The 22416-nt window shown below is 34.4% G+C and overlaps 1 protein-coding gene across 1 annotated transcript in view; it reads right to left on the reverse strand.

Annotated features, from left to right (window-relative positions):
* Positions 1-22416, reverse strand: part of LOC121371335 (serine palmitoyltransferase 2-like) — a 40891-nt gene that overhangs the window by 11225 nt on the left and 7250 nt on the right. Inside the window, exons 2-12 of the mRNA XM_041497148.1 lie at positions 16635-16941; positions 15812-15988; positions 14932-15086; positions 13995-14140; positions 10953-11077; positions 8158-8251; positions 7188-7293; positions 6079-6298; positions 5237-5363; positions 1445-1580; positions 739-868 (exon numbers count right to left, since the gene is read on the reverse strand). Of these exons, the coding sequence (XP_041353082.1) occupies positions 739-868; positions 1445-1580; positions 5237-5363; positions 6079-6298; positions 7188-7293; positions 8158-8251; positions 10953-11077; positions 13995-14140; positions 14932-15086; positions 15812-15988; positions 16635-16697 (1479 nt within the window). The 5' untranslated portion in view covers positions 16698-16941. The remainder of the gene's footprint in view (positions 1-738; positions 869-1444; positions 1581-5236; positions 5364-6078; positions 6299-7187; positions 7294-8157; positions 8252-10952; positions 11078-13994; positions 14141-14931; positions 15087-15811; positions 15989-16634; positions 16942-22416) is intronic.

A 22416-nucleotide genomic window follows, 5' to 3' on the forward strand; every position in this document is an offset into this window, starting at 1 on the left:
CTAGTTCCCACGGAAACACCCCCCACCCCCCAAAAAAACCCCCAACATTAACAACTATGCACAATAATCAGTGAAACCCTTGTAAACCAGATACCTACAGTAACAAATTAAAATGTCTGGGGGTTTTAGGGGCATCTGGTTTATTGAGATATTTAATTCTTTGTGATACAATTCTGTTCTGAACTGACATGGAAGAAAGTTACAAAACTGTTTTAAAAATACCAATCAAAAGTGGATTAAACAGTACATTTATGACATTTTGACATTTTACACAGTACTGTGAACTGGGAAGAATATATTTGCGTATAAATTCTGCTCATTGCATTAGCCCTCTGCGTTTCTAATCACGAAATCAGTTGAGGTGATATTTGGAGCAGGCATCGGTGCCAAAGGTATCGATATTGGACTGATCAGCTTTTATTGGTATAATTTACATTAAATACACACATTGAGCTAGTTATTTGTCCTGATTTTCAGGTTAGTAATGGATACAGATGCATTATACAAATTCTCTTGCTGTCCCTTTATACATTGCACAAATACACAAAACAAAAATGTCTCACTCTTAGTACTTCATAATGGCTAACAGTATATGTTTTATATGGAAACAGCAGCAAACAAATTAAAGAATTATCTATCTAAATGCTTAAACATTTAACACATACTCAGTATCGCAGATTATTCTTTTCAAGCACAAAGCAGGTAGGAGGTTAAAACAATGTAACTGTATGTACAAACCTCATCCATCATTTCTTTTGTGTGGGCGGCAGATACACAGAATCTGGCTCGACCTTCAATCAAAGGTGTTGCCGGAAAACCGACGACAACGGTTGCTAACCCTCTCTTTAGGCTTTCACGGCTGAACTTTCTACAAATATTTAAAATACACAGGTGCAAAACCATACCTGCACATTCAATTTTCACATTCAATTCAATTTATTGGCTTACCGTAATTTGCCATCATTAATTTATAAACATTGATTTTGTAGACCAGATGTAGTTAGGTGTAGTCTTGATAAAACAAAGACTTCCTGATCCGATTTGTAACCATTTGGAACATCTCATTTCAATAGCATGTATGTTTGTATCTTTGCTATCTAGTAGTGGTTTTTCAAATCAGTATGACTATATTAATTATCAATTATATGAAATATGCCTCCTTAAAACATTTATAATTAAATGTTTTCAATTATTTAAAACAAAACTGAAATATGAATATTTTGTGTTTGGGCTACCGAAGGCAAGTTTGGGTCACTGAAAATCATCAATTTCGAAAATGTACACTTAAACAACCCATGCAATTAAGAAAACAAACATGACATTGAAAAAAAAGAAGAAGAATGTAGACCAAGGCAAAAAAGTGCTATGGAGAATTAAAAACTCCACGGCATTGCCAACTGTTGTGGGCAATTACAGGGGTTTCTTAAATGATGCTAACACTTACATTATTTTACCAGGGCTATAAATAAGCAGTGGCACTACGGGAGAGTCTCTGTTTCCATACACAATGACCCCAATCTTATGAAGTCCTCTTCTAAAATATCTTGCATTATTCAGAAGTTGCTTAATTCGGCGCTGTCCTAAAAACAAGAATGAATGAATGAACGACACCCCAGCACAAAAATACACATCGGCTATTGGGCGTCACAAATGGTAAGTATATGAAAATATTACAAACAAAAAGTAAAACAGTACAGAGTATCTTTACGGCACCACACCACTATTTGCCATATTGTTATGTACTGTAACAGCTTACTATAGTGCACTTTAGGAAATAGTTCTTTATTTAGAAACAAAATAACATAAAATACTGAAATGCCTTTACAAATTTTTCTTTGAGGATTAAAATTAGGCTGACTTCTGGTATTTAAATAACCCACTCATTTCAAGTTACTTGTTAATTTTAGTAGTAGTTGATAACTGTTGAAGTGGTATGCTACCACATATATAACAGCACAATGAGGAAGTGCTCAACATAAATATTTGTATGGTCAACTTGTTCGTGTTTTGTATGGTATTTATCAATGGAGAGCACTTCCTAAAAACACCAGTCATGTAACCCTCTAGATATAATCTTAAATTATTAAATTATTGTTTAAAGCCGCACACCCTAGTTCCATCCAGCGAAAATAAATTATAATTTGGTTAATCTACAAACCTGTAACACACTTAGATCACGTTTTTATCAAATGGAGTGAAAAAGCAGGTTTTATATCGATAAATACCATGGGAATCGCCATGTCCCAATTGCTTGAAATAATTTTGAAAGTTAGTATTCTGATGTCACCGGTAGATGTCGCTCGAAGCACAACAATGCCTACGTCACGACAAATTTCACAGACTTGGGGTGCGTTCGTTTCACCTCTCCTGGACATGTTCCAACTGTTTTGTCCTGGTTGTATCCCCTCTCCAGATATTGTAAGACTTATTGGTTTTAAGGGTTTGTAACGTTTTGTATTGAGACACTTACTTGTCTGAACTTTATTGTTACTGAAAATGTTCACGAACTGTGAAGAAAAATCTCACAAATAAAATAAAAAAAAATTGGATGTTGATTGCGCGAACCGTGCACGAGAAAACAAATCGAACCAAAATGATAACGGTCACGTGATATACCAACGTCTGTGACATTGAAATGGAAATATCCCCTCTAAAAATAGATTGGACCTCGCTTGCTTAACGGTTTTTTCTCGACAGAACGTCTTGTGAAAAAATGCATTTCGTGGTTTTACAAACATCAGGATTACCAAAAAGCACTTCAGGTGAATGGAAATGTGTATTCTAAATAATAAAATGTAAGTAATGTGCAATTTTATTTGTGAAAAATGGGGTTTATAGTGAAAATCAACGCCGTAATGGTTAACAAATAGCCATAACTAGGGTGTGTCCCTTTAAAATGTTTTTCTAAATCCAGACACCAATTGTCCAATTAGCATTTTGGCAACATAAATTATTAGTTAAATTCAAATTCAATTCATATTTGATAAACATTTTAAAATTTGAATTTTGAAATATTTTCCTTGATTAATGTCTTAGCTACTTGTAATTTTAAAAACCTAAATTAATAAACTGGAAACCTAAACTAATAAACTCTACTTTTAGCATGTTTATGAAATACTCATGGTAATATGTCAAACCCTAACAGGAATCTTCTCACATATATACTGAACAAAATAAGAAACTTCCGCTAAGTTTGCTTGAACATAACTTGATGAAAACAAACCGGGGGAATAATTGTTATATAATTATGTGTTTAAAGAGTGTTCCATGATGCATCGTTTGGTGCAAAAATCATGGCCATAGGTTAACAGAAACTGGGAGAAATTTTGACCAAGTGTGGTAGGGGTTAAAAAACAAACAACACCCACTTAATAACGGGTATGACCACCTCTTGAATTGACCACTGCAGTGCATCGCAGACACATAGAATTGACTAAAGTGTTGATTTCTGCCTGTGGAATATTGTTCCATTCCTGAATGAGTGCTTGACGAAGTTCGTTGACGTTAGCGGGTGGGTTGGGACGATGCCTCAATCGTCTGTCCAGACTATCCCAGACATGCTCGATGGGGTTGAGATCAGGACTTTTAGTGGGCCAGTCATCAATGAAATCAATGTTATTTGTCCTAAGAAAATTTACAGTGTCTCTAGCGGTATGAGAGGTGGCATTATCATGCTGAAAAATCGAGATGTTGGCGTTGTTATGGAACAGAGGAATGACGTGATGAGCGAGAATGTCATCGCGGTAACGTTGAGCATTTAAATTGCCATCAATGACGACTAGTGGTGAACTATAACCATGAGCAATGGCTGCCCAGACCATGACAGAACCCCCACACCCAAAACGATCTCGTTCAAGAACACAACAGCCAGCATAGCGTTCATTTCTCCTACAGTAGACGTGCACCCTGCCATCACCACGTTGTAAAGAAAATCTGGATTCATCCGAAAAAAGAATGGTATTCCAGCGTCAATGTATCCAACGAGTGTATACACGTGCCCAATTAAGACGATTTAGACGATGCCGTTGCGTTAAAACGTATCCAACATAAGGACGTCGTGCATGTAAACCGTTCTGCCGCAGACGATTACGAACAGTTTGCCCACCGATTCGGTTATTATGAAGCCCAGGTGTGTTAGCAGCAGTAGCAGTGGCAGTTTGGAATCGATTGCACAAATGCATGTTCATGATATAGCAGTCTTGACCACGCGTTGTAACACGCGGACGTCCACGACGTGGCAAGTCGTTGGTGCTTCCTGTCATTTGAAATCTTACGCGTATCGCTCAACTAGAACTCCCAACATGCCTTGCAACGTCTTCTGTCGACATGCCAGCATCAAGCATGCCAATCGCCCATTCGCGTAAATTATTGGGTATTCTTGGCATACTAAAAATGTTACAATGTAAAAAACTTTAATTTTTTTTACAAATTTTGAAGCGTTTTCGTTCACTTGACAACAATGTCAGTAAGACAAGTAAAACAAATTGACCGAATACTACACGGGACATGTCGAACCATGCATGCATGTGCAAATTGAATTTCACGTTGTCAACGATTAACAGTGCAAAAATAATCGATAAAATTCATGAATCCTGATAATACAGCTCAAGGCTAATACTACCTATATAATTTCATTACACAATGAATTCTTTAACACAACAAATACTATATGTACAAATCGGAAGTTTCTTTTTTTGTTCAGTATATATGCAGACCTCAATGTAAAAACATTTGAGGGGAGTGATTAATTGCTCCCCTGTCTTTGATTATGGGGAGCTATTTAAGATATTTCCATATTAATAGCAGATAAATTCACATGCAAAGGGCAGTTAAAAATTACTCTTGAACTAGCTTCAGAGGAAGGAAGAAAATGTTTTATTTAATGACACACTCAACACATTTTATTTACGGTTAAGGAGCACACAGATATTGAGGGAGAAAACCTTCTGTCGCCATGTCATGGGCTACTCTTTTTGATTAGCAGCAAGGGATCTTTTATATGCACCATCCCATAAACAGAATATCACATACCACGGCCTTTGATGTACCAGTTGTAGTGCACCGGCTGGAGTGAGAAATAGCCCAATGGGTACACTGACGGGGATCGATCCCAAACCGACCGTGCATCAAGCGAGTGCTTTACCTCTGGACTACGTCTCATCCCCCTAGCCTCAGAGGAATGATGAGAGTGATAGCTCCCCTTAAATAGTGAGGTCTGTAACTGTATGCAACTCACCTTCATCGGTACCGTCTAGCCCCATTATTATTCTCATAGAGGCGATAATCTGTGAAGCTACTGGAGGTGACATCACACAGGAATACATAGAGCTGTGAGAATACACTCGGAGGTAGTTTATCAGTTTCTGAAACATACAAAACATGCAATCTAGACAAGGAAACATTGCATACTTGATAAACAGCACTTTTTGCAATAATATAGAATTGCATGAATCTTACTACAATGATCTACATAATCACAGTGACTGGTCCAATATTTCTATTAACAGGGCTTCTAGATTATGGTAGCCCCACTCCCATGGCTTGTGATATTCAATGTTAGGCTAGTAAATAACTACTATTGCCATGCCCGACAGCTAGTGAAAAAACTTTGTCAAATGTTGCAGTTAAGTCTATTTTGTAAATATGAATATCTTGCCCCCACCCCAACCCCCCTACAATGTCAGTGTTTTTAAGCTCTATGTTCCTGTTTAGGTGAAATATCCAATTTTTACTGTTATTTAGTAAAATTGCATTGACTTAAAGTAAAGTAGGGCTAGTGAATTTTTTATCATGGCTAGTAAATGTTTTTAAATCACTGATCCCATGGCTAGTGGGTTTTATAAACATTCTAGAATCCCTGCTATTAACGTATAGCTTGAGGGCGCATCTTCTTCAGTAATGCTCTACAGCAAATAAATCTTAAAAGTTTCTTGTAGATATTCCTCTACACTGGACAACCACAGGACTATGTAAAAAGTTTGGTTTATTCAGTTTAGAGATGTTATGTTTCGTACCGATTATTAAAAACGGACTGTAAAATATTTCAGTTTTAGTGGCTTCACTGTATAAACAAATTACCTTCGTTCCTGCAATATACCCTCCAGCTGAAGCAAAGCTCTTGGTAAATGTTCCCATCATGACATCGATTTCTTTAGGATTGATTCCAAAGTAATCGGTCACACCTCTGCCGTGGGGCCCCAAGGCACCAATGCTGTGTGCCTCATCAAGGTAAATGTATGCTTTGTACTTTTTCTTCAGTTTAATAATCTCCGGAAGTGGTAATATTGAACCTTCCATGCTGTAAAGATCAAAATCAATTTCAAATAACAAAACAAAAACAAAGCATATATATGTAAATATACTCAGCTTAATACTTCTCAAATTTGATAAACATGTAAATTCAAAACAATTTGTCAGAGCCTGTTCCACTCATGATTCCACAGTTTCACCAAAGAAAGAAATGTTATTAAATGGCTACCCCAATAACATTGGTTAATTATCATTATTAGATGACACTAAGCCAGTATATCCTGTTAAAGTCTGTTTTGTTTAAAGACACCACTAGAGCACATTGATTTATTAATCATCGGCTATTGGATGTCAAACATTTGATAATTTCAACATGGTCTTAGTCTTAGAAAGGAAACCTGCTGCATTTTTCCATTAGTAGCAAGGGATTTTTTATATGCACCATCAGATTTGCTTACAAACCAATGACATTGTCGATACTAAATATGACTTCATCATAATTTGGCAAACATGCATAATGACATCATGTAGTTCAAAGAGCTTGCATTTGTGCCTCTCAGTTTTTATTTTTAAATTTGTAATAAAATCTTACATTAATACAATTCATGACAGATTGTTTTTCAGTTAAATTATCCGTGAACGTAAATAAAATACAAAGTTACAATGTAAATTAGAACTGTACGAACTGTGGTTAACATCGTTTCTATATACATGTATTGATACTAATATTGAAAAAGGTTTTAGAGAAAAAATATAGCAGAGATAATAAATAGAATAACAAACTTGGTATCAATTATTATCAAATTTATGTCCCTTGTTAAACAATTTTCATTTGTCACTTGCTAAAGCTTGGACAAGTACAAATTATTTCACTCAGGACATACATTTGATAATAACTGTTATCTCGTTCATTATCCTCTATATACGAAAAAGGTTACCTGTGAATTCCTTCCACAACAATCAGTATTTTCTTCCATGGTCTCTTTGACTTGGGCTGCCCTTGGATAATGCTTTCTCTCAGCTTTTTTTCCAAGTCTTTAGCATCTATTTTCGCAAAAAGGTACAACTTCAGTAATAACAAAATAATGTACAAAGAATATACATCAAATTATTAGTAAAGCACTGAAAGTATACACTCAGCATATGTCAACATAAAAGGTCATCCTAATGGATATTGTACAGCCATTGCACATTTGTTTTGTTTTCAATACTGATTAACTGTTATGCTCTAGGTCCATGAAGTATTTAATTTGATATACATTCTGGCTTTTCAATTACTTTTTTTTTTTTTTTAATGAAAATCAAAGTATTCAGCATATGTAATCTAATATGACCAGTTCTCTTCACATTCCTGTGATAACTTTAATATAATTATAAAATTTCCGCATTTATACAATTTCCTCAATTCTGATTGGACGACGTCGAAGAAACACTGAATGTTATCCTTTGATAAACTTCAGAAAATAACATCATTAGGCCAGCTGGGACATCATTATGTAAAACAGGTCATGGAAAGGACAATTGAACCTGTATTTCAACTATATATGGTGTGTCCAGTTGCTTGTGCATACATTTTCAAAGAGGGTGGGGGCTAAACGGTGGCTAGCAAAATTTACGAGGGCTTAAGAGATGCTTCCCCGGAAAAGTATTAAAAAACAAAGAGAACATTTGCTTGATCAATGGGAGGGTTCGACTGCCGTAAACCACCCTCTGCACAAACTCCTGTCTTTGTAATTATATAAAATCTGTTTGTCATTTTTTAAATGAATTTATCGATGTACAACTGTTACAAACTGCATAAAATTGTGTAGTTTAGTAAAGGATTTTACACTAAACACCTAAGAAAATGATGTCAGTACGTCAAATGGGATGTCATTACATAAAGCAGATCATGGGAAGGAGACCTACCATTATGCTTGAATGTCTTGATGACTGCTCCTGACAGCTTAGCACCAAGGACAATGGATGCATGATTCATCGCATCACTCAGGATAAGACTACCCTGGGAAAACAAAATACAGGCAATGTTAAAATAACATGCTCACATTACTGTTTATACCAACTTTATCTTTCATCTTTATACTTCTCTCAGATAAGACAGCCCGGCCACATAGGTGGTGTGTCTAGATAAGCATGCTTCAATTGTAATTAAGTACACAAATTTTGGTATCGTACCTTTTGAGTAAAAGCACCTGATCAAACCTCTGGTGTATATTATGGCTGGGCGTGTTCTACAACAATTATGTTCACTGGACAACAAGCATGGCAAGCTCACTTGAATAGAACATCAAAACAAACCTAGTATAATTACCAAAGTTTGTCTACTCATCAATTTATAAGCAGAAAAATGTTAGATGGTCAGAAAAGCTTTTAAACTTCAAATACTAGTATTGTTAGCTTTGTTTGAAAATTTTTTTTACATTTTGGGAAACAATTCGTTCCATCATCCACAAAATAAAATAATTTCATATTATAGGTATTAAAATATTTTCCAACAGACCAAACACCAATGGAAAAAAAACCCCTTCTTACCTGTAAGGAATAGGAATAAACAGCACATTAGAATCACTTTAAAAGTTTGCAGTCCGTTATAAATAATACAAATATAAAACAAATACCATACACCAAAGTTCACTGGTATATGTAATATAATGAGTGTAACAGGAGTATTCCTTGCTACAATATAGGTACTATTAAGACCACAGTACTCTGCAGAATGTTTATAAATTCTAACGTCAACTTAGTCAAACAAGATGTCAAATAATAAATTATCATTTTCCATTTACCGTATACACTAAAGGCCAAATTTACAATTTTAGATGATCACTGCATCTTTATTACAGATATGTTTGTCTTAAATGCAGACCAAATATGATTTGCATGTGGCTAAGCATTTGAGTTTAGGAAAGTTACACATAGCTATCTAAGGAATAAATATCTTTTATACATTTAACCCTAAATGTTTATGTATTAATTCACTAGTTAGAACATCGGCTTCTGGATGTCAACAGTAAGGGATCTTCAAATAACAGCAAGGGATCTTTTATATATACTTTCCCAGAGACAGGACAACATATACCATGGCCTTTGATACACCAAACATGGAGCCCTTGAAAAAGCTAATGGATTCACCAATGAGTTTCGACTGTACAAGCCAAGCCTCTCAGATGAGTGCTCTACTGACCTAGCTAACCACCACCAATGTACTGCTCACAGGTTACTTAGATAAAAGGGGAAGGCAACAATGGCACATAAATCAAATGTGTTAATTTTCAAATGTGGTACCCTTACATAAAATAGTTACGGACTATCTAATCATATTCACTAAGGTGACACCGACCAATTGTCGATCGCTGTACCCCAGCTGTCCACCATTAAGTTCGAGACGGTTCATCCACCTCTAATAACTCGTCCACTAGTGTCGCGACCAGCACTTTTGGTGACCTAAGAGTCTTAAAAGTTGATCGAGCACATTACACGATTTACCATCAAGCCCTATCTGCCTTTGGCAAACACGTGGCACTGGAAAAGCAAACCTGCAAAATGTAGTGTCAGACACATGTAGACATTTTTACCTCGATCAAAATGTTTTCCGTAAGGTGCTTCTGACAGTGCTTCTAGTTCATGAGATGCAACAAGAGTGAAATGATTCTAACCTGCTAAGCAATCACATACCAATGCATGCTAAACAAAACCAACACATATCAAGTAACTAAATAAATGACAAAACATTTATAAAGCAGATGGGTTGTTAACATGCAGGACTTGCTCCATTTTAAATTATTATTAGGTAGAGGTCAGGGTTGGTTTCTCAGGGAAGGTGCGGGGGGGGGGGGGGGGGGGGGGGGTGTGTCACAAGGAAACAGAATTGATATAACAAAATGTGACTTCTGACCAGTTTATAGGTCTGATCACTTTGTCAAAATTAAACTAAACACAAATGTTCGACCCATACGTTTATATGCATTTCTTACATTATGCATTTTGCAAACTAAAAATGAGATGAAAATGCATTTTCTTTAGTTTCATGAGCATCAGTAGTTTCTAGTTTTGGGTTTAAAGTACTGTACAAACTGAGAACATTGTGATACGATTCATTTAGAACTTGATTCAACAGTAAATGAAAGTACACAAAAACAACAACTTAATTACACTACCATGCTAAAAGGTGTTTTTTGTTAGTTTTTTATTATCATGTGACATAATGGATGACAGATCATTTCCCCCTGGTCATCCCACTCCCATACCAAAGTTGCAACTGGAAGGACTAGTAGCATGCAATCTTTAATTTATTGATCAATGAAGTAGAAAAACAAAATCAAATAAAACCCAAAGAAAATGTCTCAACCTATACTGAAGCATATTTCTACTGAGAATGGTATCAGGCAAATAATCCATACAGTAAAATTAATCCCCAATAAAGTCAGAATTACTATTACCTAGTCGTGCAAAACTACAAACCAGCCAATCTAAAATGTAAAATAGAGCTGAACGTTTTATTCCCCGTTTAACAATGGAAGAAAAACACAATATCTGTTAACAAAACTAAGTTACAAAACATACTGCAAGATGCCCCAAGGTAGACACAGATTCAGTGACACAATACTTACTGGACAAAAAGATGAAAAACAAATTATAAAACTTAACTACAACAATTGTAAACATACAGAAAATGTAATAAAACACTGATCATCTTTACATACCTTTCTGACCAAACATGGAATGTTCATGGAGTTTGTAGCAAAACCCATGGGAAACGTGATGGCTGCCTCCAGACCCAGAAAGTCTGCTACTAATTCATCCAGTTCTTTGTGGATTTCCATATAACCTGATAAAAGCAAACAAAACCATTATAAAAATTAATATTAGCATGGCATACTCTCCACTTTCAATATCACACACATTAATTAAACCTTTGAAATATTTCAAAACTGTCGTAAGCTTGTCAAGAATTAATGTTTACACACTGACTGATTTGCTAATTACATAATACATAGTTAATTGTTCTTCAGTGATATGTATTCAGGGGTGGCTGCAGAAGATTTCTAGGGTGTGGATCGTGCAACAACTAAAAAGGACACCTATAGTAATTCCAAAGTACAGAAACATGCATTATATTGAGGATTTACACAATACTTTGAAGTTTTGGAGAGCGGGTGCACGTCATGGGTACACTCCTCCCTGGAGTATCATCTGGTATTAAACATGGCTGCTCCGTTTTATGTTCGGAAATAAAATGAGGAATAATTGATCTTTTATACTGATACTCAGGTTATTCTTTGTAATTTAGACAAAATTTGTACCGATTAATCACTTGTAGTTCAATAAAGAGTTAATAAAAATAAAAAATTGTTTTGTTTCACACCACCACTACAGCACATTGATTTAAAGAGATAACTATGCAAGTCTTGTAATCTATTTCCTACTACCGTTATCATTTTGATGCGGGTCATTTGTTTGTCTAGGGTTTTTTTTATAAATAGAAAGTTTACAGCCTCTTTATGGCATTAAAAAGAACACATTACAATGGCTGTATATAACTACTTCCATTATAGTATTGACCATAAACAAACAAAAAAATATAAAAACCTACCAACATTGCATTGTTATTAAATTTATCATATAACTGCATCTTAAAATGTCCTGACAAATTAAATTCGAACTCTTTCAAAGCTTTTCACCAAAATAACCATCACTTAATACTAGAACCAAAAAATCAATGCATTTCGTGAGTAGATTTTACAGGCGGAAGTTTTCCTGCTCACATCAAAAGTTTATGTGTAATCAATTATCTGCTTGTGTGAGACCAAAGAAGTAACTAGCAAACCTGATTTTACAGCCGGTAGACATCAATTGATACATCTACAGTATTTAATGCTAGCAGTAAACACTGGCTGTGAAGACTACACAATTGTTCACATGACCACCTTTATTAAGTATCCACCTGACGACAATATCATTTTCGTAGTTTCCCAAATCAGTACACTATGTACATTGATCAGTATTAAAAAAAAATCATCTTTTTTTTTTACTTCAAAAACAAAAAAAGGTTTTTAAAAAACCCCAACACATTTATCTATATTAGAAAACAAGCTTTTTAGAATTTTTTTAACTTTTATTAATTCTTCAGTTTATTTTACACACACTACATCAATAGAAAAGGAAAAGAATGTTTGTTTAAATGAACTTTGTTTATTCAGAGGTAATTACATGTCAATAGTCTGTCCCATCCTCCTACAAAAATGTGTTTTTTTGTAAATAATTTCAGTTTGGTTTGAGTAAGAAGTAAAAGTGTTTTGGAAATAACAGAAATACACCATGTTTGTGTGCACTTTAGAAAACAATCAGCTTAGTCCGGAGTGACGTAGTAAGTGTGGATTTTACTACGTCTGGATCTTGTTACATACCCTATATATAGCCTGTATTCTTGTGGCACAATGTTTCAACCATTTCTCAACCGAAACAGTGCAACAAATGGATACACAAACCAAAAATGTATAACCTACCGTACTCATAAAATCTCGACTGAAGTACTTGCATCATTATTAAAAATAATAATCTTCAACGACAACCTTAAAAAATATCCCCACCATGTTAACTTTGCTAAGTAGAGGGAAACAACTTGCTGTGCACATTAAGAAAAGTATTGACTTAACGTGCCCAGTGCACTACAATCAGCTCAGAAATAAAGAACTTGTAGTAAATTCCATAGTTTGAAAAAAAGACATTCCTTTGACTGTAACTGTGGCTATTACATATCCCTCATTTAGTAATTAGGACACTGTTTTAGAATGTTCAATAAGGTCCATGTGTATATATCACAAAGGTTAATAATACATGTAATTTTATTAATAATAATCATTCATTCACTTAAATTTTATTCTAAGTCCAGTTCAAGCACGATGTATCTGAAAATACCACTTTGTAGCAACAACAAAAACTATTTCAGATGATGATCTTACAAAATAACTTGTGATCAGCATACATAATTACATATATTTCTTTGTGTTGTAATTTTTGATTGGCTAAATGTGCTGGGTTTTTCTATGACATTATTCTTTTGTTATATTTTTTAAAATATCCTAAATACCAAAGCAACTGAAGGTAGTACTAAACCAAATAACTTCCGGCTGGGTCAAAGTTGGAGGTGCACCGAACTTTTGATAGAGAAGTGAACACCACAAGTCCTGTGATTGGTTATAAATGTGAGTGTTGGTTATAAAAAATAATAGTTTCATCTGAGTAAAAAAAATGTGCAATTTTATTTCATCTAGTACCAATGTGTCAAGTAGCCTTGTGCTTGAAACATGTATGGGGTACCTGTAAAAAAAAGTACTCGAATTTTGTGCGAAACTAGGGTAGTCGTAGACGCTACCAGTTATCTCAGAAACGAGCAGCTTGACCCACATTTTTTTCTGATTCACTTTAAGTGTAAGGGGTGGTAGTATTTATATTCGTGGTGTTTATGTCGGTTGATACGTTGCAGGTACGAGTTTTAGCCACATATGTTACTATTGTCGTCTATGGGATTTGATTTGGTAGTATACACCCTGAAAGGACAGTTCTAAACACGAATGTTGTTGTGAACAACAGAAATAGGCTGTTATGTTCACTACTATTGTTGCATGACATGCTTCAGTGGTTAAGCAATCAATGGTTTACTGTGTCCATTGTTATCCAACTACTCCCACTTCTTGCAGGATAGTAGATGTTTTATTCTGAATGTATCCCATGATGCAACATACCATATTCCTGACGTGATGCTCCAACACCCACTCCACACTGTTTGGTTATCTCTTCTACTGTGTCAATACAGGGTCCTTTATTTTCTCCAAAACCAAGATAGTTGTACGAACCAAAGTTCAATGCATGCAAACGTTTGCCAGAAAATCTAGAAAGTAATTAAACAAGTCAGAAATTTACAATATTTTTCATAATGTGTGAGAAATATTCTAAAGTAAACAAAAGCATGCAAGTTAAAACATTTTGAAAAAGTGTGCAGGTCTTATTGGACACTTGTGCCCCATAAAAAATATTTCAGCATCCTATTTAACTAAATAAAAACAAATAAATACATTATATGCACTTGACCCAGAAAGACAATATAGCACAAGTCTGATGCAATCAATCACAGGTTTAAACTATGATTTAAAATATGAATTTAAGTTCAACTTGACAAATATGCTCACGAAACAGATAATTTGAGCATTAACTGCACTTTATATTGCTACATTCAGTTTGGTTAAAAAAAAATTAAATTGGTCTATCAACTAACCATATATGGGCAGCTTCTACTTCGTAACTGTTGAAAAAAGTGCCAATTTCTTTGTTTAATAAATCTGAGAATGAACTTTAAAAACATAAAATCTTGTTGTACGAATGAAATTAATTGCCAAATACTCAACTAAAAATGAACATTTGTCTGTGTACCTATTCCAGACCTCTGAAAACTGAAAGTACAATTTCTTCATTCATGTATCATTCGCATAAATCTAGATTTGCATAACCCTTTTTTTCACTTGTGTATTAAATTTAGGACCCCATTTACTTGAAATGGACCGTCTGAATTTAGTTTGCATAACCTATAACATGTTTGCGCAAATTTTCCATTCTCAAAAGTCTGTATTCCTACTGAAGTTCCTACACACACATTCTTTATAATACATGAAGCGTTTTACTCACTCAAAATGCCACCAGTGATCATGTGTGACCCGCTCCAAAATGTCAATTTCTGGCCCAGCAACACTTGTAATAGGTCGATCCCATGCATCTCGAATCAAACGATACATGTTCCGGAGAAAGAAATTTCCCCAGGAAGAGTACAAAGGAACAAAGCCCTGAAATGGACGTAACAGTCGATTAAGTCAATGAAACTGAAATTGGTTATAGGTTTAAAATAAACCAACTTTTGTGACAACATATTACATGGTATATACCAGTCTTTTATTTTAATGTATTGCACTTCATCCTCCATTCTAAAGTCTCTCTGACGTTTCAAACATAAAATCAATATTTACAAAATTCAAGGAAATTTAAAGCACCATGGCTGATATTAAAAGACTTGTCATGGTCTATGTCAATGAATTTCAATAAAAATAGTTCTCTCAAATTAGAGACAAGATCACTTTTTTAATCTGATATCTCATTTTGTGGAAGTTGAATGTTGACTCAAGAACAGTGTTTTCTAAAATGCTCATATTAGCAACTGTAAAGTCAGAAGAATGTTGTGACAACTTGACCAACTCTAGTCATAAACATCCAAAGACTAAGGCATGTTTTATATACCAAACCCCTCCACTTTGAATGAATACTCGAAAAAATATATGATAGATACTAGCCTTAAATTCCTAACTCATGTAACATCAAGGCCAGTCAGACATGCTGTTGACATATAGTCTTTGAGAGGAAATGCGCTACATTGTTTCCATTAGTAGTAAGGGACCATTTATATGTATCATCCCACAGACAGAACAGCACATACCACAGCCTTTAATATACCCGTCATGGTGCACTACTGGCTGAAACGAGAGCCAAGATAAGAATGAAAAGAATATTCCCTTACCTGTAATCCATACTCTGTGCCTGATTCATCTTTCTTAATTCCATAATAGTAACAGATGTCTCGGAGGTGCCCAAAAATAAACAACAGGATATAGCTGAGGTATGTGTACATAGCTGCTATCAGTGGCGTTTCTTCAAATGATTCGTGGAAATCATCTTTCCACTTTGAATCAGCATTCTGAAAAGAAAGCAATGAGTTACATGTATGCATAAAATATATCTTATTCATTTGCACCATAAGTGATTTGTAAATATATACATGATGTATTTTTTAAAAGTTATATATTTTAGGCACATGTAGGACATAGCAAACAGGTTGTGAAACCTGCGAACATATGGAATGAAAATAATCATTCAGTAGAACAGGAAAAATCACCTGAACCCTTAAAATACTACCTTTTGTTAAAGTCATACACTCTGATAATCACACTCAAAACTGCACAAAACTGTTCAATTTTACAGGGATTTCAATACAATTTCTGATACAGTATATTCTTTTAAAAGTATAACAATATTGAGAGAGATATACGACTGATATTCTTAAGAAATACAAAAATCAACAATGGCTGACCACAAAAAATTTCAGTTATTCACTCTTATGCCAGAGCACCGGTTCATTTTGCTGTTATAAAAGTGGCAGTAAATGTTATCATTTAGTACTAAAAAAAGACCAAGTAACTTCAAACCAGTGGGTTATTTATTCCTTTTCATTACAATATTTAGCCTGCTTGCCCCTTTTTTATAAAACAATCGTAACACTGGTCATCATTAACACATACTAACAAAATTAACCTTGTTAATTGTTTACATTTGTAACCACTCACCTGAGCATGTTTTCCATTCACCACACCATTCTGAGATTTCTTGCTAGGAGAACCTTTTACCATGCTGACAAGTTACAGTAATATTGGGACAGATTTGTTGCAATTCAAATGAAATTGTTTTGTGTTTCTCAGTGTTTGACACACAAAGTATGTTGAAATTATACGACGACACACGCAGTATATTATCCGAATGCGAACACACAAGTCTTTCTTGGTCGTCACTTGCTGCAAAAACTATTACAGGAATCCGGGTAATCTGGAAACTGGGAGAAGTTCATTTTGTACTAAGCTTTAATGTCAATAAATTCTGAAAAATAAAATACAGAATGGAACAATTAGTTATATAATAAACCCAAGTACCATTGTATAATGTCTTTAGAAAATTAATTACAATGTCAGTTTAAATGATTATTAGTAATTTACAATCGGTTTGCACCTGGCACTAATCAACTTTTGGAAATACAATCACTTCTACATTTAAACAACAAACACACTAACATCAGAAAATTTAAATCATTGAGACTATGCACCTACTGCTGTATTCACCAGAATATATCCTACAAAAAGTTTAAAGTTTGTTTTGTTTGGATGTCAAATATTTAGTAATATTTTTTTTATGTATAGACTTAGAAGAAAAGAAACCGCTGTATTTTTCCATTAGTAGCAAGGGATCTTTATATGTGCCATCCCACGGACAGGATAGCACATACCACTGCCTTTGATATATAACAAAAGGGGCAAGATGTAGCCCAGTGGTAAAGTGTTCGCTTGATGCACGGTCGGTAGCCCATGAAGTGGTGACAGCAGGTTTCCTCTCTCAATATCTGTCTGGTCCTTAATCATATGTCGGATGCCATATAACCATAAATAAAATGTGTTGAGTGCATTGTTAAATCAAACATTTCTTTCTTTGATATATCACAAATTCTGCTAGTAATATTCTATTTAATACCTATTTAATAACTGCTTTCTTTATTTATATATGCATCCCCAGCCATTGCAATTCAGAAATTCCCCCTATAAAAACCAATGCCTACCAAATGTAATTTAAATGCCTATACTAGTATCTATTCCCCACCCCACCCCCAACAAAATGTTAACATTTAAATTTTACTTCAGCATTTACATCAGCATTTCTGAATGCTGAAGCAAACTCAGAGGGTTGCATGCATGACAACAAAATCAAACTGCACCAATTCCGTTATATATCGTAAAGTAGACAATAGGAATAATTAGTTAACATTGTCCTCAATAATCAATTATGGATTTCATAATCTACTGTATCATTCCATAATTGTTAGCACTGAACCAAACTCACGTTACAAGTATCACAATTGATCATCAGAACATCACAGTTTGGTTTTGGTTAACGACACTACTAGAACACATTGATTTATTAATCACCGGCTATCCAATGTCAAACATTTGGTAATGCTGAAATATAGCCTTAGAGAGAAAACCCACTACATTTTCCCAATTAATAGCATGGGATCTTTTATATGCACCATCTCACACAGGATAGCACATACCACAGTCTTTGATATACCAGTTATGGGACAATGGCTGAGATGGGGAAAAAACTTATCAGAGAATGAGCCCAGTAAGGAGATTTTATCCTAAAATCCAAGCCCCTGAGGCCTACCAACTGAGATATATCTTGCCCCAGAACACCAGCGTGACAATATTCCAATTGACAGCATTAAACTGATTACAGCTGATGACCAAGTTTTGAGGCTATCTGCTTTATAATATGTACCTTCATTTTTTTATACCATAATTACTGATAAGAAATGGCGTATGTACTTTTATACTGAATATTACATTGCATTTTATTATTGGGTGAATAAGGTGAGACTTGGATAAAATATGTCTGTCTGCTTTACAGCTAGTACATACAAAGTTCATCTCAATGGAAAGAGTATACAGCCACCATATCAAGGGGCCGTTCCACAATTATATAATGCAAAACCCCCAACAAATGCAAAGACTACTCTCCCTCTAAAATTATGTAATGTTTGTCAATACACCACCCTGCTTTTCCTGTCATAATGACAATTTGAACAATATTTTCAGATTTGGTTTGACAATAAATATTACTAAATAGAAAATGACCTGTTACAGAACAAAATAGCAATAACTGACTGCATTTTACTTTATAAAAGAAATGAGACGATTGTTTTGAAAACATTACATAACTCTAGACAAGCTAACCCCTTTCTCCCCAAAACATTGTGTAACATCTCCCCTGATACACCAAACCCACACCCCAGGCATTACGCAATTGTTGAACAAAACAAAACAATTTCTTTCTTGAGTAGTAACCTCTAATCCTTAGACTTCTGTTCTGGACAGAAAGATAGTGTGGGTGTGTACCCAGGATAGCATGCTCGAGTCGTGACTAAACAAAAACAAATTAAAAGAAAAGAAAAAAACAAAAAAACTTAATCCAATATGAAAAATATCTAATAGGTGTAATAAAAATCCCAGAGTGTGAGAACGAATTAATGTTTAATGTCACTCCAGAAAGCAAGAGAAAACATGCCATTGGGTATCAAATGTCAATGCATTAAAGGATGAATGAACTAATGAGAGAGAAAGTAGGGATCTGTTTTCAATATGTTTTATCTTTAAGGAAAATGTCAACTAAGTGGTTGTTAATTTAGACCGACGCCGATATACAGAACATTTAAAGAAGGAAAATTTTACTTATCACCAAATGGTTTTTTTGGTAGTCAGATCATTATGAAAGATAATCTGTAAAACTGTTGACGGTCATAACAGAAAGAAATATTTATAGTTTCAATCAGCTGATGTAGATCATACATTGCATAACAACCCACAGCAACACTGTCGGGTTGTATTACTATTACAACACAAACTGTGACATGAATTTATAAACAGCAAAAAAAAAAGACGTCTTGAACCGTTTAATAACACTGTTTACAGAGTCAGTGTCACATGAAAAATTGAGCCACACTAAAGTGGATGAATAGTGCACTCCATATCAGGTCAAGCAAGTACACCGCAGAAGAGTTGGCCTCGTGCCAAACAGTACACAGACAACAAATGAAGCATATAAATAAACTATTTCCCTTGCAAATAAACTGTGCATCAACAAATATGACATATTGTCTGTGTCGTTCTGATATAATATTTGTCTAATGACTGCATTATAAGTAAATACACCTATTGATTGCCTTTATTGGGTTTCATATCGACTAATTTATACGTCATTGGAATTTTCAATTCTGAACTGATTTGTTTACTTACTTGTCAGGCTAAATTAATTTACACAGATATGTCTTGGAATATGTTATTGATGCAATGATCTACTGATATGGATATACATTTGAAATCAATGAAAATCTGTCCATTACCTTTCAACAAAAGAAATATGAATGTTTAACACAAATATATACTGATGGAAATAAATAAGGGAACACATCAAATTGTAGACCAAATTTAATTCACAACTAACATAATAATGTCTGTATTTCATACAATGTTGTAATGTGGGATTGAATGCCTGTGGTGTTGAATGTGTTGCCTGTATGTTCCCAGTCAACTTCTGACAATATGAATTGATTTTTGATGCCGTCATTATTTCTTGTTGCTATCTGTGTAATCCTTTATTTCTTTCCATTAGTATATTATAATTAAAATTTATCACATAAAAATACATGTATCTACAAAATATTACTATTTACAGTTGTACACAAAATTGTTAAATTTAGGGATCAAACCATGTAAGTTTTCTCATTTCAGTGATTTTACAGTCACAAAATTAATTTATTGATGACATGTTACAGACAATGAAGGAGGGGGTAGGATATACAGTGAAACCTCTCAAAACCGGACCCTCTGTAAACCAGAATTCCCTCAAAACCAGATGTTTTTCATGGCCTCGTGGTATCATCAAACAAAAGAAACTTTAACTCTAAACTATCAGTTCAGAAGAGCGAACTTTACATGCAAAAATCATTCTAGCGAGTGATCAAGATCGCTTGACTGATTTTTGTGTCTACTGTTACATGGATGTGATATGATAAAAGACGATGGTATCAGTCACAAGTTCGCAAGCACTTGGACTCTTGAACATGTCACTGTTCACAACTTATACATTTGGGAACCTTCGGATGTTTCCTGGATTCGCTGTTTGTTAACCAGTTTTCTACTTCATGCTGACTATGTGTTTGTGTGCTGCATAACAAAATAACAAACATCCCAGACTTTGTGAATTAGCAGATATTTTCCATTTCTCTTTGATGATCTTAATGTTTTGTTTTGCTAAATAACACTTTCATTAAATGAAAACAAAGTGTTTCATAAGGTGAATAATGACAAAAATTGGCCAAACTGTGTTAATTATTAGATATCTTTTACAGTGATAATATTTACTTGTTAAAAGTGCACTTCAATCATTTGGTGAACACATGGTTATGGTGTTTTATATTGAATTTTTAACAAGCAACCTGGTTCTTGATTTGTACAAGTGTACTTTGACCAAGGTATTCCCGGTGGGTTTTTCAATATTAGCTATTTTTGGTAAAAATTTCTTTAAAGTGCTGTTCCAGATGTATGATGTATTGAGCTATATCAAACAACATATTATTTAATATGATTAGAATTTTTTTTTTTTTTTTTTTTTTTTTAATTATATACCGGTATATTCTCCATTTAAAAATATTCCCCTGAAAAACAGAACCAGCTGAATTCGTTTCGGGAATTTCCATAAGATTTGATCTGTGACGTCACGAAGGGAACTCCTTCATTGCTTCTTGTGTGTTTAGTATGGTTAAACGGCGTGTTGGTGGCGGCTGTAGCAATACAAAAGCCAATAAATTTAGTCTTCACGCATTTCCTAGTAATGTTGCTGTGAGAAAGCTGTGTGTGAATTTGATTAAAACAACGTGGAAAGACTGGGCAGGAAGAAAATGCCGGAGACTGTTGCGACACTTTAGTTTCGATTTGTCCGAACTGGCTTGTCGGCTTAAGCGAAATATGGGAATACCATATGTTATGGCTTTTTAAAAAGATGCCGTACCAACAATTTTTCAGCAACACTCCGGTCAGTTTGTTTTCTAATGCACGGTTAATGCAATCATCGAGATCCGATTTTTGTATGCATCTTAGAAAACAATCAGGTCAGAAATAAATGACTTGTAAATTCCATAGTATGAAAAAAATACATTAAATTAATTTTACTATACCATCCCACAGATAACACAAGTTATTTATTTCTGAGCCAACTGTTTTCACAACTGCACACAAAAATAGTATTGTTTTGTTATTTCCAAAACACTTTTACTTTTTTTTTTATGTCAAACTAAACTGAAATTATTCACAAAAACTCCATCTTCATAGAGGGATGGGACGGACTAAAAGTCTTCTTTTTTTTCTTTTTTTTTAAATTACCGATATCAAGCTTGACTCGTAGAATTCAAGAGTTATTTATCATCTTTTCTACTACATCACAAGTATTAGAACATACAGTGTAGCAAAATAATTCAAACGTAAAGCTAAAGAACAAAACAAGAATAAAAGTTGTAAATTAGTGGTAACCTGTCTCCATGACCATTTTCATCGTCATCTGTCAGGCCGGTGGTTCGTCGGAAGATGTTCCAGATTCAAACTGATAAAGCATTATTTGTTGTGTTGTACAAATATTAGTCCAGTCGTCATTACTACACTATTCATCATTGAAAGCAGAATCGCATGATAATTGAGCTCGACAGTCGCTTTCGGTCCCATTTTCACTTGTGCTTGAAGTCATCAGGTTTCT

Source organism: Gigantopelta aegis, chromosome 4, assembly GCF_016097555.1.
Source record: "Gigantopelta aegis isolate Gae_Host chromosome 4, Gae_host_genome, whole genome shotgun sequence".
Taxonomy (NCBI): Eukaryota; Metazoa; Mollusca; class Gastropoda; order Neomphalida; family Peltospiridae; genus Gigantopelta; species Gigantopelta aegis.